General features: G+C 38.5%; 1 protein-coding gene across 1 annotated transcript in view; it reads right to left on the reverse strand.

Annotated features, from left to right (window-relative positions):
• The window catches only part of GNPTAB (N-acetylglucosamine-1-phosphate transferase alpha and beta subunits), a 44,808-nt gene extending 34,744 nt beyond the window's left edge, over positions 1-10,064 (reverse strand). Inside the window, exons 1-5 of the mRNA XM_009288374.2 lie at positions 9,983-10,064; positions 3,944-4,063; positions 1,957-1,998; positions 1,004-1,209; positions 252-316 (exon numbers count right to left, since the gene is read on the reverse strand). Of these exons, the coding sequence (XP_009286649.1) occupies positions 252-316; positions 1,004-1,209; positions 1,957-1,998; positions 3,944-4,063; positions 9,983-10,032 (483 nt within the window). The 5' untranslated portion in view covers positions 10,033-10,064. The remainder of the gene's footprint in view (positions 1-251; positions 317-1,003; positions 1,210-1,956; positions 1,999-3,943; positions 4,064-9,982) is intronic.
• Between the last annotated feature and the right edge of the window lie 1,325 nt (positions 10,065-11,389).

The raw sequence follows: 11,389 nt of genomic DNA on the forward strand, positions 1-11,389 counted from the left end.
GTCTCCCAAGGGACTCTCTCAACCAGCGTCCTGAACAGGCCAAAGTCCGCCCTCCGGAAGTCCAGATTTAATAGTGTATATATTTTGTCACGTAACCCAAACTTCAAAATTGAAATAAGGGTTATTTTAAAAGCTTTAACTTCTTACTACATGTGAGTTCTGGAAAGAGAATAGCACAGAAACGCTTTCTAAAAATGTACAAAAGTTTTAACATATACAAAAGCTAATCAACAGATTTTAAAAGTACATACCAAGTAACCCCTCCATACTATTTGTTTGCTGTTGTCTTTTAACATTCCAGAATGGGCAGCTTCAACTAGAACAAATAAAATGCACTGCAAATCAGAAACTGAAAGTCGCTTCTTTTGTATATTCCAGTAACTAAGATATACTTTTGCAAATTAAAAAGATTTGGATATTTATGGCGTGAAGAGTTGTCTTTATAGCTGGTAAATAATTCTTGGTGCTAAAATAAACACCAGTGGTTGGGCTAGTGGGTGGTAGTGGTCAGGTACTACCTACTAAAATAAGAAGCCTATACCTGCTCTAAGATCCTACTTATATATGCTGAACACATGGATAATTTTGTTTTAAGGTATGCAATCCTTTGAGCAGGGGCAGAACTTATTGCACAATATTCAAACTAGACTTCACAGCAACTAAAAGAGTATTTCTAAAACCAATCTTCCTCAGTCTAAACATCGGTCTTTCAAGATTATCAGTGCAACACAGATATTCAGATATCAAACCTGTTTTGCAATAGTCTTTTAAAGCATAGAAGTCTAATCATCTGTAATCAGTTGTCTGGGAGGTAAACAGTACCATTAATGTCATCATTTAGAGGAACAGACTGAGGGCAAGAGACACTGAATGACTTGCTAAAGTCAAACAGAGAATTAGCGGCCGAGTCAGTATTGGAGGCAAAAAAACCCACTAACTCACAGCAGCTTACTAAAAAGTTTCCTCTAGAAAACTGGCTGGAATCTGACAAATAGGTTCTCACCATCCTTAGGGCTATCAAAAACAATTACTGTCACATTGGTAGAAGGATTTTTTGGTTTTGCTACAAAGAACATATTGTTAGCAGCTTGTAAAGCAGGATGAATGGACAGCAGGTCTTTCAGTGTGACATTGGTAGGCAGCGCAGGATCCAGGACAAGCATTGGCACTTTGATGCAGTGTGTCAGCAAACACTCCAGTTGCTTCTCACTACAGTAAAATACCAAAGGTATATTTAACACTAGTAGAAAATTTAAGACAAGAGTCAATGTTAGATGCAATGACAGATGTTTTTGTAAAATCTGATCTATTATTTCTAACATCTGCTGTGGCAGGGGGAAATTACTAAGAGCATACTTATTTTGCTGCAGAAGGCGAGTATCTGACTTACAGTTTAGTTCATTCCCATAACTGTTTTTCCAAAAGTTTCCAAGATTTCAAAGTTTGCCCACAGAGGAGACCTTATAAAGATCTCTAAATAGCAGAACGACCAAGCCAAATGAAGAATGGGACAGACCGGGCCCTGCCGCTTCCTGGCAGCAGAGGCACAAGAGGCTTGGACCCTCCGCAGACAATTACTTGCAGTGCCATGTATACACATGGCAGGTAAAAGCAACGCTGAAAAAATTTTCATGCTTTTGAATTGTAAAACTCAAGGTACATATGCATTAAAAATCCACATTTGGAACAGGAACTATGCCTAACCAGTGACAAGGATATGCTTTCTGAACTTCAGAAATTGTCACATTTTAAGAAGCTCATTCACATGTCACAATAACACGACTTTTATTCAACATATATATTATCATGCTGTCAACTTTTCTTGAAGTGACATAGCAGGAAAGCATGCACAGTCTATAGAAAACCAAACAACCTCCCCAACCAGCATCTGCTTTCAGCTAACAATGAGTATGATATCATTTATTCCAATTTATGCCCAAACCCACAAAAACTCACCTCTTCTTTGTTGGTTCTGTTGCATTCTTTCCAAGGATTTCCCTATTACAAAATTAAAACAACTACATTAAATAACACTGAGTTGACAGTAAGGAATTTAGTCTAATTTCAGATTGTTAATTGAGTCGGGGACACGTTGTGAAAGCAACGATAACCCAGTTATAAAACCGCCAAGGCCTCGCCATTGGCCTTGCCAAGGGACACACGTGCCCCTCACTGCTCACCCTCATGCAGTATAGCTCAAAAATTCTTGGTTGTACTGACAGCTGTGGCAGCACGACTCCTTTTGCTAACAGGATTTTCAGGGGTTATTATTAGATTACTTAACAAAACCAATGTTGATATGAAAAACACTGGTAAGAAACCTGAAACTAGGCTGACTTGATTGTTTTGCCTAACATACATATTCCGATAAGGTCTATCATGCATTTGCCATGTGCACGTAGAAGCTAATGAGGATTAATGTAAAGGTAGTGCAGCACTGATGCTAAATAATAATCATAATATCAGAAGGGCACCCTTCTACAAACACCAACAGAAAGAGAACCACCATCCATCAAGCTACTCTCTCCCACTGAAGAATAAAGCATCTGGACCATGACTAGCTCAATTCAGGCGTATCAACAAGGAAGTTACAACTTACTAAGTTTTGCTATGCAATACGAAATATACACTCATTAGCAGAGATTTATAGCATCCTTGCCTTTGTCTTCTGCAGTTATCTTGATCCCATGAAACAGCTCTTGTGCTAACTGATTTCAAAGTATGTGAAAAGAGTTATCTACAAGGGAGAGAACCAGGTGCCCCTGTAGATAATGAACGTGGCATGGACATGAGTCTTACTCATAAGCTTGATATCAACTTTCCAAATCAGCGTTATGGAAAAAAACAATATGTGTTTTTCCCTTTGTAAAATGGGAATCACAGCATGAGTGATGACAAAGCTAAACCCACTGACAGTTGCTACATGAACTGCTAGGAAAAGATTAGTATAAATTTGAAAGCTTTTCAGAGCAGAGACCATGTCTATACTTAAGATGTTTAAACTTAATGGATTTAAAGTTCTACTAATACTTTCATTGCTCAGGTAGCAAAACAAAGACCCAGAACTTCACTTGTGATCACATTTCAGTGGTACCTAAATTGCAAGTCATAACATGCCAAAAATCAGATCAATCCGCTCACTTGTGGATTTCAGATTATTCTGAATTAAACTATTACAACCCTTAAAATACAGACTTGTTCTTCCATTTAGCATATTTTCTGGCCAAAACAGATCACATTACCACAGAGTTGCTTATTAAGAACTAAATCAATGGTTACAAGACACAGTCCAAGGTATCTGCAGCAGCCCGTGTTTGAAGCCTTAGATCAGTTATTTTGCAGAACAGTATAGCACGATCTATAATACCAAATGCAGCAATACATGTCTTTCCCTCCTTGGTTAGAAGGCTGACTCATACCTTTATAACATGAATAAATTATTTTCCTCTTTCTCAGTTTCAATGGTTGGAAGACTACAAATCTAACTTTAAAAAGGAGCCTTTAAGAAACACATGCTTAAGATTTTATTAAGCCCATTATAAAAAGAAATACTGGGGGGGTGAGGAGGAAAAAAGGGATGAAGAGAGGTTATACATTTGAGATATAGCTTCATTATTATTATTTACAAACTAAGTTATAGAAATCAATAAAAAATTACATGTACAAAGCAAAGTTTTCTGCATGGCATTTTATAAATTCAAGACAGAACAGCCTTAATTACTTTAAATTATTATGCTTTGTATCTTAAACAGTTTTCTGATTAGACAGTACTTCACAGCTAAATGTAGAACTGAAACAGGGTTTTGAGAATAATCAAATGAAGAAGTGAGAAAACGCGCTTTGAATTTTCATGTTGAATAACATGGCAGAAAAACCAAGAGGGCTAGTACTGCATTAGATTGCTGCTGTCGGTTAAAGGGAAAAAAATACGTAAGATTATTACCTCATTATTTTCTGTTCTTCCTCCATCTGTTCTCTGACCTGTTGCAATTCTTTGATCAGTTCAACATCTGTGCCGTTCACCCAGGTGTATACCACATCAATCGGCATGGGTAAACAAAGCCTACATAATTCAAATGAAAGCTACATGAGCTGTTTAATATTACATTACAAGCTGTTTAATATTGCATTACAAGTGTTTGTGGCATCCTACGATAGCAATTTCTGTCTAACAACAGAAATACTTGGTGTCTGGGCTGCAAACAAGACAAAGCAAAAAGCTTCTCTTTGGCTATATATATCATCTCTTAATTATACACAAGCCTTTGACAAAACAGCACAGACATAAAACCAAAAAGGACATAAAATGGCTATAACAGTTCAGTAACTAAATGAAATCTGAACTTTATGCTCTAAATTTCACTGACATCAACGTATAACCCAACTCCTTTGAACCCATAAAATATTACTCAAATCAGTACCAGCATCCAGGCACACCCTTAATTCACCAACTACATTAGACAGGACAGCACCAGTTATAAAGACTTAAAACGATACTTGCTGTTATTTAATTGCACAGAGCCAATAAGACCTCAGCAGGACCAGGTGTCTATCCTAGGAATGCCTCTTGGATATTAATAACAGGGCACTTCATAAAACAACCTAAGAAGGGTACATGAATTCAGACTCTAGACACAGCAGTCAAATTCATTCTTGACACAACTGAATATCCTGGAGCTGTTTCTGGACAGTTAAAGATTTCCTAGCATACCTAAGGCAGAAGAAAAGAAAGGGTTTGGGGTACCTTTTTTCTATTTGTTTATGATAATCTCCTTGCCGAGGCCCACAGCTTTGTTTCAGCGGGTACTCCAGACTGCTGCCATAGGTGAACCTCTCGGTCCCAGACAGCAGGAGGATGCCCCAACTATTATTTTCAAAGGTTCCAGTGTCAAGCTATTCAATACCTTCCTAAACTGTAGATGGCCTAGCAAACATTGAACGCTTCTCTAATGCTAAGATCCACGGGGTCACACAATGAGGTTTCCAAGGAAAGGTGTTCCCTCCCCACCCACCGCATCCTTCAAAAAGCATTCAAAAAGCGACAGAGCTTATAGGTGAGTATCTCCTCCACCTTTCCTTGCACAGTATGACATGCAGACAACTTCCACTCAGCTTCATTTTCTACTGGCTGAGATTCAATAACTGAGGCACAAAATTTGGTTGAAGGGCAGCCAGTAGCTGGTCACAGCACAATAGACAGGAACATTTTGTACTCAATTCATCACTGTTCCTAACTGAGCTATGACACTTAGAGGATAACGGTGGGTCAGTTTGAACATCTAAGAAGCAGCGCTGCCTTCCCCAGCAACACCACCCAAAAAGCCTCTCTCACTTCTGACATGCAACACTCTGCAGGAGGCCACCCTCTCAGCTGGCAAAAAAAGTCAAATTTACTGAATACGACTACCCTTCTAATCAGTTATTTCACCTCTTTCTCAGGAGATGACACTAGCTTCTAGTTCGTTAACAGGTGCAACTCAAGGCATGTTTTGAACTAAAAAGTCCTCCACAGAAGTAGAAATTCAATGGCAGGAGCTCTTCCAGCTTTTCTACATTTGTTGTGATCAGTTAAATTATTGGATTGACAGTCCCTTTAATGCTACAGCTAGGACAAAAGTGTTTTAGGTGGAAGCACCCGATTCAAGTGAGCTGATTCAAAAAATGCCCAACCCTCAGTCTTCTGGGCAAACTGCAGAGTTTATTTACCCAGGTTTCATCGAAGAACACAAAATGTAAAAAAAAAAAGCTTCAGCTCCAACTCTTTCTAGGCTATGAGGCAATTTTCACTTTTGTGAAGCCTCTCCCCAGTTTATCATTTGCTAAAGTGTGTTTCTATGCAATAGCACATATAACTATGTAATTTGCTACACTTAATGTTTAGCATTGAAATGATGTCACATACAGGCAAATGCTAATAAACTCCACAGAGGAAAGGCATTTTTGGTCAGATGCACGTATGTCAACTCTGAATTAACCCTGGCATGGCAAGCTCATTCTTCATTACCAGTGGCAACAGAGACTAGTAAAAAAGGCTATTAAAGCAAGTGAACTGTTTGCAGATTCACTAGTCTAATTGCTTAAAATTTATCCAAATACTCGGATAAATTTTCTTAATGCATTTTTACAGCATACATTGTTTGAGAAAGTAGTGGTTATCGAACACAATAATAAAAAACAGATATCTTATACAAATTAATTTGTTGCTCCCAATTAGGATCAGTAACACCGTTAAGACTTCACCTTTTTGGTCTTTGCCAAAGCTTTCCGGTTGGTTCCATGGCTTCTTAAAAAGTACTGAGAGTTTATATTTTGAAAAGCACGTGGCTGCATTTTGCTTTAAAATTAAAAAGGAACAGGAGAGCTGCTTCCGCATTATCCTTCTCAAACTCTATTTTTAATATGCAGAGTCTTTTACAAATTGTTCAAAGTCAGAAAAGATCAAAAACTTTCTCCTTCAAATTCTGTGGCTGTGTCTCTCCTTCATGTGGGGTTATGCATTTCATCTTCATCACAAATACCAGTCTGGCAAACACATTTAAGCCCAAGATGAGCTGCCTAAACGCGCTTCCGCATTATCCTTCTCAAACACTATTTTTAATATGCAGAGTCTTTTACAAATTGTTCAAAGTCAGAAAAGATCAAAAACTTTCTCCTTCAAATTCTGTGGCTGTGTCTCTCCTTCATGTGGGGTTATGCATTTCATCTTCATCACAAATACCAGTCTGGCAAACACATTTAAGCCCAAGATGAGCTGCCTAAACGGGAATTATGTAACACCTTTCTACAGAAAATCATCAACTTTCCTATTTGCTACTGATTCTAATATCAGCAAACATGGCCTTTGGAAATTTCCCTGGAGAATCCCAGACAATTAAAGAGGCTTAGTTTTGGATACTCCTTTATATTTTCCTCTTTCAAAAGCATACCCATTTTTTACTTGCAAACCTAAAAACATCAGTAGGATCCTGCTTGAAGACAAAGCCAGAGCCACCAGCTTTCCCAGGTAGGACAGGAGACCTGTCACATGCTGCCTCTTCCATGCACCTGCCCGGAAGCATTTTCTGTACCCATGACATTTGTTTTCATAGGAGAGCCATGCTCACAGACGAGATTGCAGCTAGAAGACAAAGGCTCATTTGTCTCAGCGTCCACAGTTGCTGAAGGAGTACAGCAGCCTCTGGATCTCTCCCAAGCTACCATACGGTGATCTCCAACCTTGCTGAGCCTCTTTATGAATGAGTGTAAGTCTATTACACCCTTAAGCTCCCCACTGTAAACCTCCCAGCCCTCCTGCCTGTTACATCTCTCTAATTGCCCGCCAACAGCAACTCAACTGTTCCATTGCTATTTCCGCTCCAGTACCTCTTGGCTCCCTAATTTGTGCATCTTTTCCTATCTCCAGCCTCATTCTGCTCAACAATTAACAGCTCCTCAACGACCGATGGCTCTCACTTGCTGTACCATACTGAAATCAGTTTGTACATTTTAAAAGCTAAGGATTGTTCCTTCACATTTTGTTTCCATGCACATTTTGGAGTTTTAAATATGATTTGGCCATGTCCTGGAATAGCAAAATTACACTTCAGCATTTGCCAAAACTCAGAATTTGCTGGTGGAGAGAAATAAAATAGAGTTCTCGTCCAAGACTCTCATGTATGCAACTCGATTATTTAGTTTCCTTCTCTCCCTTTTATTTTCATACCAAAACTAAGTAAGTCTTCAAAAATGGGTTTGGATAAGGCAGCTTGGTAAAAAGCCCTGGAATTTCTACTCCACTGTCTCAAGCTGTGTAAGAGCCTATGCAATGTAAGCAGGAAGTTTAGCAGCTGATGTGACTACCTGGAAAGTGAAACAGCTGGGATGCCAAAGGATGTGCAACAGGAGGTAAAAGCAAAGCAAAGCAATTGCTAAACTTCAAGATAAAACAAGAAGTTTTCCTTGGTCTGGCAAAGAACAGCATTCAATAGGTGTAACTAATGATGCCAGCAACATCACTGTTTTTATGTTACTCAGGAAGAAGAGCTTTTTGAGTTTATAATCATAAGGAGCTTGCCCACATGCACAAATTTGTCTACATTTTACACTGAGATTTTCTTTATAAAAGTTTATAACACAACTGTTTGACAAGAACAGAGATGTTTTCCTGCAAAGCTCCTAGAAGATAACGCTACTTTAATTCAGTTGAAGGTCCATTAATATTTCTTAAAGGCCATGCAGCTTTTACTTTGCACTAAGCAGTGGATCTGCTTAATTTCCAAACCAACAAACTCCTGTTCTCCAATTCTGAATGTTTTTCTCTAACACTAAAATAAGAACTGATTAAAACCAATGGATAAGCTAGGATCAAAACTGGAAGTTCACAATCCTCAGTTCACATAAAAACTGCGTGACACCCTACATGTTGCATTGGTATCAGCCTTAAAAACTCCATCAAACCGTCACTGATACAGTGCATACTGCAAGAAGGGGTCCATTACTGCATTTGTGAAGTTTGATAATAAAACCAAACTGACAAGTCCCTGACAAGGGACTTCTAAAAGTTAACGGATGCCTAAAAGTAGGTCTCCACAAAGACTTTTTGTTGGTAAGAATTTTTACGGGAAGTTGGTATCTGCACACAAATATCACAACAAACCTCCCCTTCAGGCCTGACATAAGAGTATTAAAGGCATATGGGTGAACCAGAATAACTTAAGCACCCATCATGAAAACCTTAAGCTTTTGCTCAGGCAGCCAATAGTTCCTCCCCAGGCACTGGATGTTTTGCTCACAACTCACAGAAATCAACACTAGCTAAGGAGTGCTTTACACAACCAAAAGGAGTAAGAAAACACAATGCAGAAATGGGAACTGACTATACCTACATCACAACAGTAAGATTTGCGATTTTGTTTTGGACAAACTCGACCATTTTATAAAAGCAATGTACTTAATTATCAAAGTCAAGCATCTGAGTACTGACAGGAACAAACTACCATGCTTTCACTTTAGCACTGCAGAAACATGTAAACATTAAGCTAATCATCCATATGAGCTGTATCACTCTGCTTTCATCTGTCATCCTTTGGAAAATGCGGGAGAGGAGTAAGAGATGAGACTATAAAAGTGCATAGGATTCACTGACACCATGCAATGTACTTTTACAGACTTATCTCACACCAGCTAAAGCGTGACATACTGATCTGATCATTTCTACTGTCCCATGATTCAACAAACCTCAAGGCAGATTAAGCATCTGCTTTCAGGTTTTTGTTTTTTTTTTTTTTCCAGTCAAGTGTATCAACACTTAAGAGTCAGATGATATCTCCTTAGTAGCTTCTTCCACCTACCAATTCACAGTCCACTGACTTCCTGAGCAACAGACCCCCACGACTATTCAGACACGAATGATGAAACCACAAGAAGTCATGTAGCATTTAACGCAACTGAAACAAATGACCCATATGACTTGGTTTCCAACTTGCTGTGAGTGACTTCTCCCATGTGCTCAGCCTTAAAAAGCTTCTTCTTGCTAGCTTTGTGACTTCTCTACTAAATAACGTCCCTCATGAGATGTCACAGAAAATGTAAGGTAAATGAAAAATAACTTTTCAAAACACTGAAAGTTGGAATTTTAAGCGCACAGGAACAGTACTTACATTTTCCTATCTTAATTTTGAAACTATGTTATGTCCTCCCTTTGTTGTTAACGTTATCACCATTTTGATGTTTCCTTAGAGACTGGATGAATTAAATGCATTTAAAATGTAAACTCTGTTATATGACTAGAACTTCCAAATGCCAAACATCTTCCAAGCTGGGATATTAAGCACTAACTCACAATTTTAAAACCACTAAGTTTAAAATTTGCTGCAGATTTAGAGCCCATACAATAAGGTTCTACTCAATAGTATGTTACTTCATCTAGAATATTTGATTTAAATATTTGAGAATTCATTGAACAGTAAAATGTACAATACTGTCAGCTGCAAGTAAAGCTCACCGATTCTGAAATGATTTGCCAGCAACGTTGTCTCTGTATGAATCAAACATAACATGATACTGGTCTCTACTCCACTCCAAGACAACCTGCAAAGAAAAAAACTTGATGTCACCATCTTCTAAAATTAGACACTTATATTTCTCCTTTTGAAATGTTTAATCACAATGAATTTGATTCAAATTGATCTATGCATTAATGCACAACTGACCAGAACTTAATCCAAACTAAGTTATTACACTGAGCCAGTAATCAGGCCCAGAGCTTAGAGGACACATGATTTAAACAAACTTTGTTTTTTCTCTGCAAGAAAGGATTTCGTGTTTTACAGACATACTTTTTAAGCTACTATTCATTTAGGTTACCTCCCCCTTGTCTCTTAGCCTTTAAAAATTCAGCAATGTTTTCTCAACAAATATACTTCAATGCAAGCAGGACACCCCCACCCCCCACATAATTTTCCTCGTCTTCCTTTCTATTCTCATACAGGACATATTGAAGTACACACACCTCTGAAATCTGAGCTTTAGAAACCCACGGCCAGGTCAGGGCATATAAAATTATGCAAATTAACCCGGCCACGAACTTAAAACACAATAGCTCTTTCCCAATACAGGTGACTTCTTACGTTGCAGCCAGACTAACCCAACAGCAAAGTATTTCTGCAGGCTGCAGCCTCTCTGCCATACCCCTGCATTTCTGCCACCACCCTTTAGCTTGACACGAGTTCACCCAATGGGCAGCGAGCCAAGTCACAGAGCTAAACCAACAGAGAGATGAACCCTCAAAAACCAGAGCACTTTATCTTCCTCTACTTGGTTGTTGGAGCAGAGGAGAAATGGTGGGTAACACACAGCTGAAGTCAGCATTGTCTTCCCCAATCAAGATCATCAAGGACACTTAGCTAAAATGCCAAGCTGCACCCAACTTAAATGCCCTCTGCCGGCCAGCCCCATTCCTGGGCATATTCATAAATTAGCTATACAGGAAACCAATCACAAGCTGATTCTTACTTTGGAAAGCTGCAAGTTTACATTCTGTCTCTATACTTATATGTACATATACACACACTCTCTAAACAAAGGCACAGCTACATTTCCATTACTAACAAAGTATCTGATATCATGGTTCTAAACAGAAAAAAAGAAAAAACACCCAGATTTTTCAATGCTAAAAAGGCTTAATATGCTTTGATATAGCAAAAAAGCATAAGTAATTTGAGATAAAAATAATATAAAACATTTAGGTTCTACTCTGAGATAAACTTGCTATGATCTCTTTTACAGTGAAAGTCCAACCTTAAAAACTACAGTGGCAGCTTGTGCTGCTTTAGAGATGAAGGGGTAGTGGCTTGTTTTACCTGGACAAGTACGTATTTATATGTACTGAAGAGGGAAAAAAAATACCAGG

This window comes from Aptenodytes forsteri, unplaced genomic scaffold (assembly GCF_000699145.1).
Source record: "Aptenodytes forsteri isolate BGI_AS27 unplaced genomic scaffold, ASM69914v1 Scaffold56, whole genome shotgun sequence".
Taxonomy (NCBI): Eukaryota; Metazoa; Chordata; class Aves; order Sphenisciformes; family Spheniscidae; genus Aptenodytes; species Aptenodytes forsteri.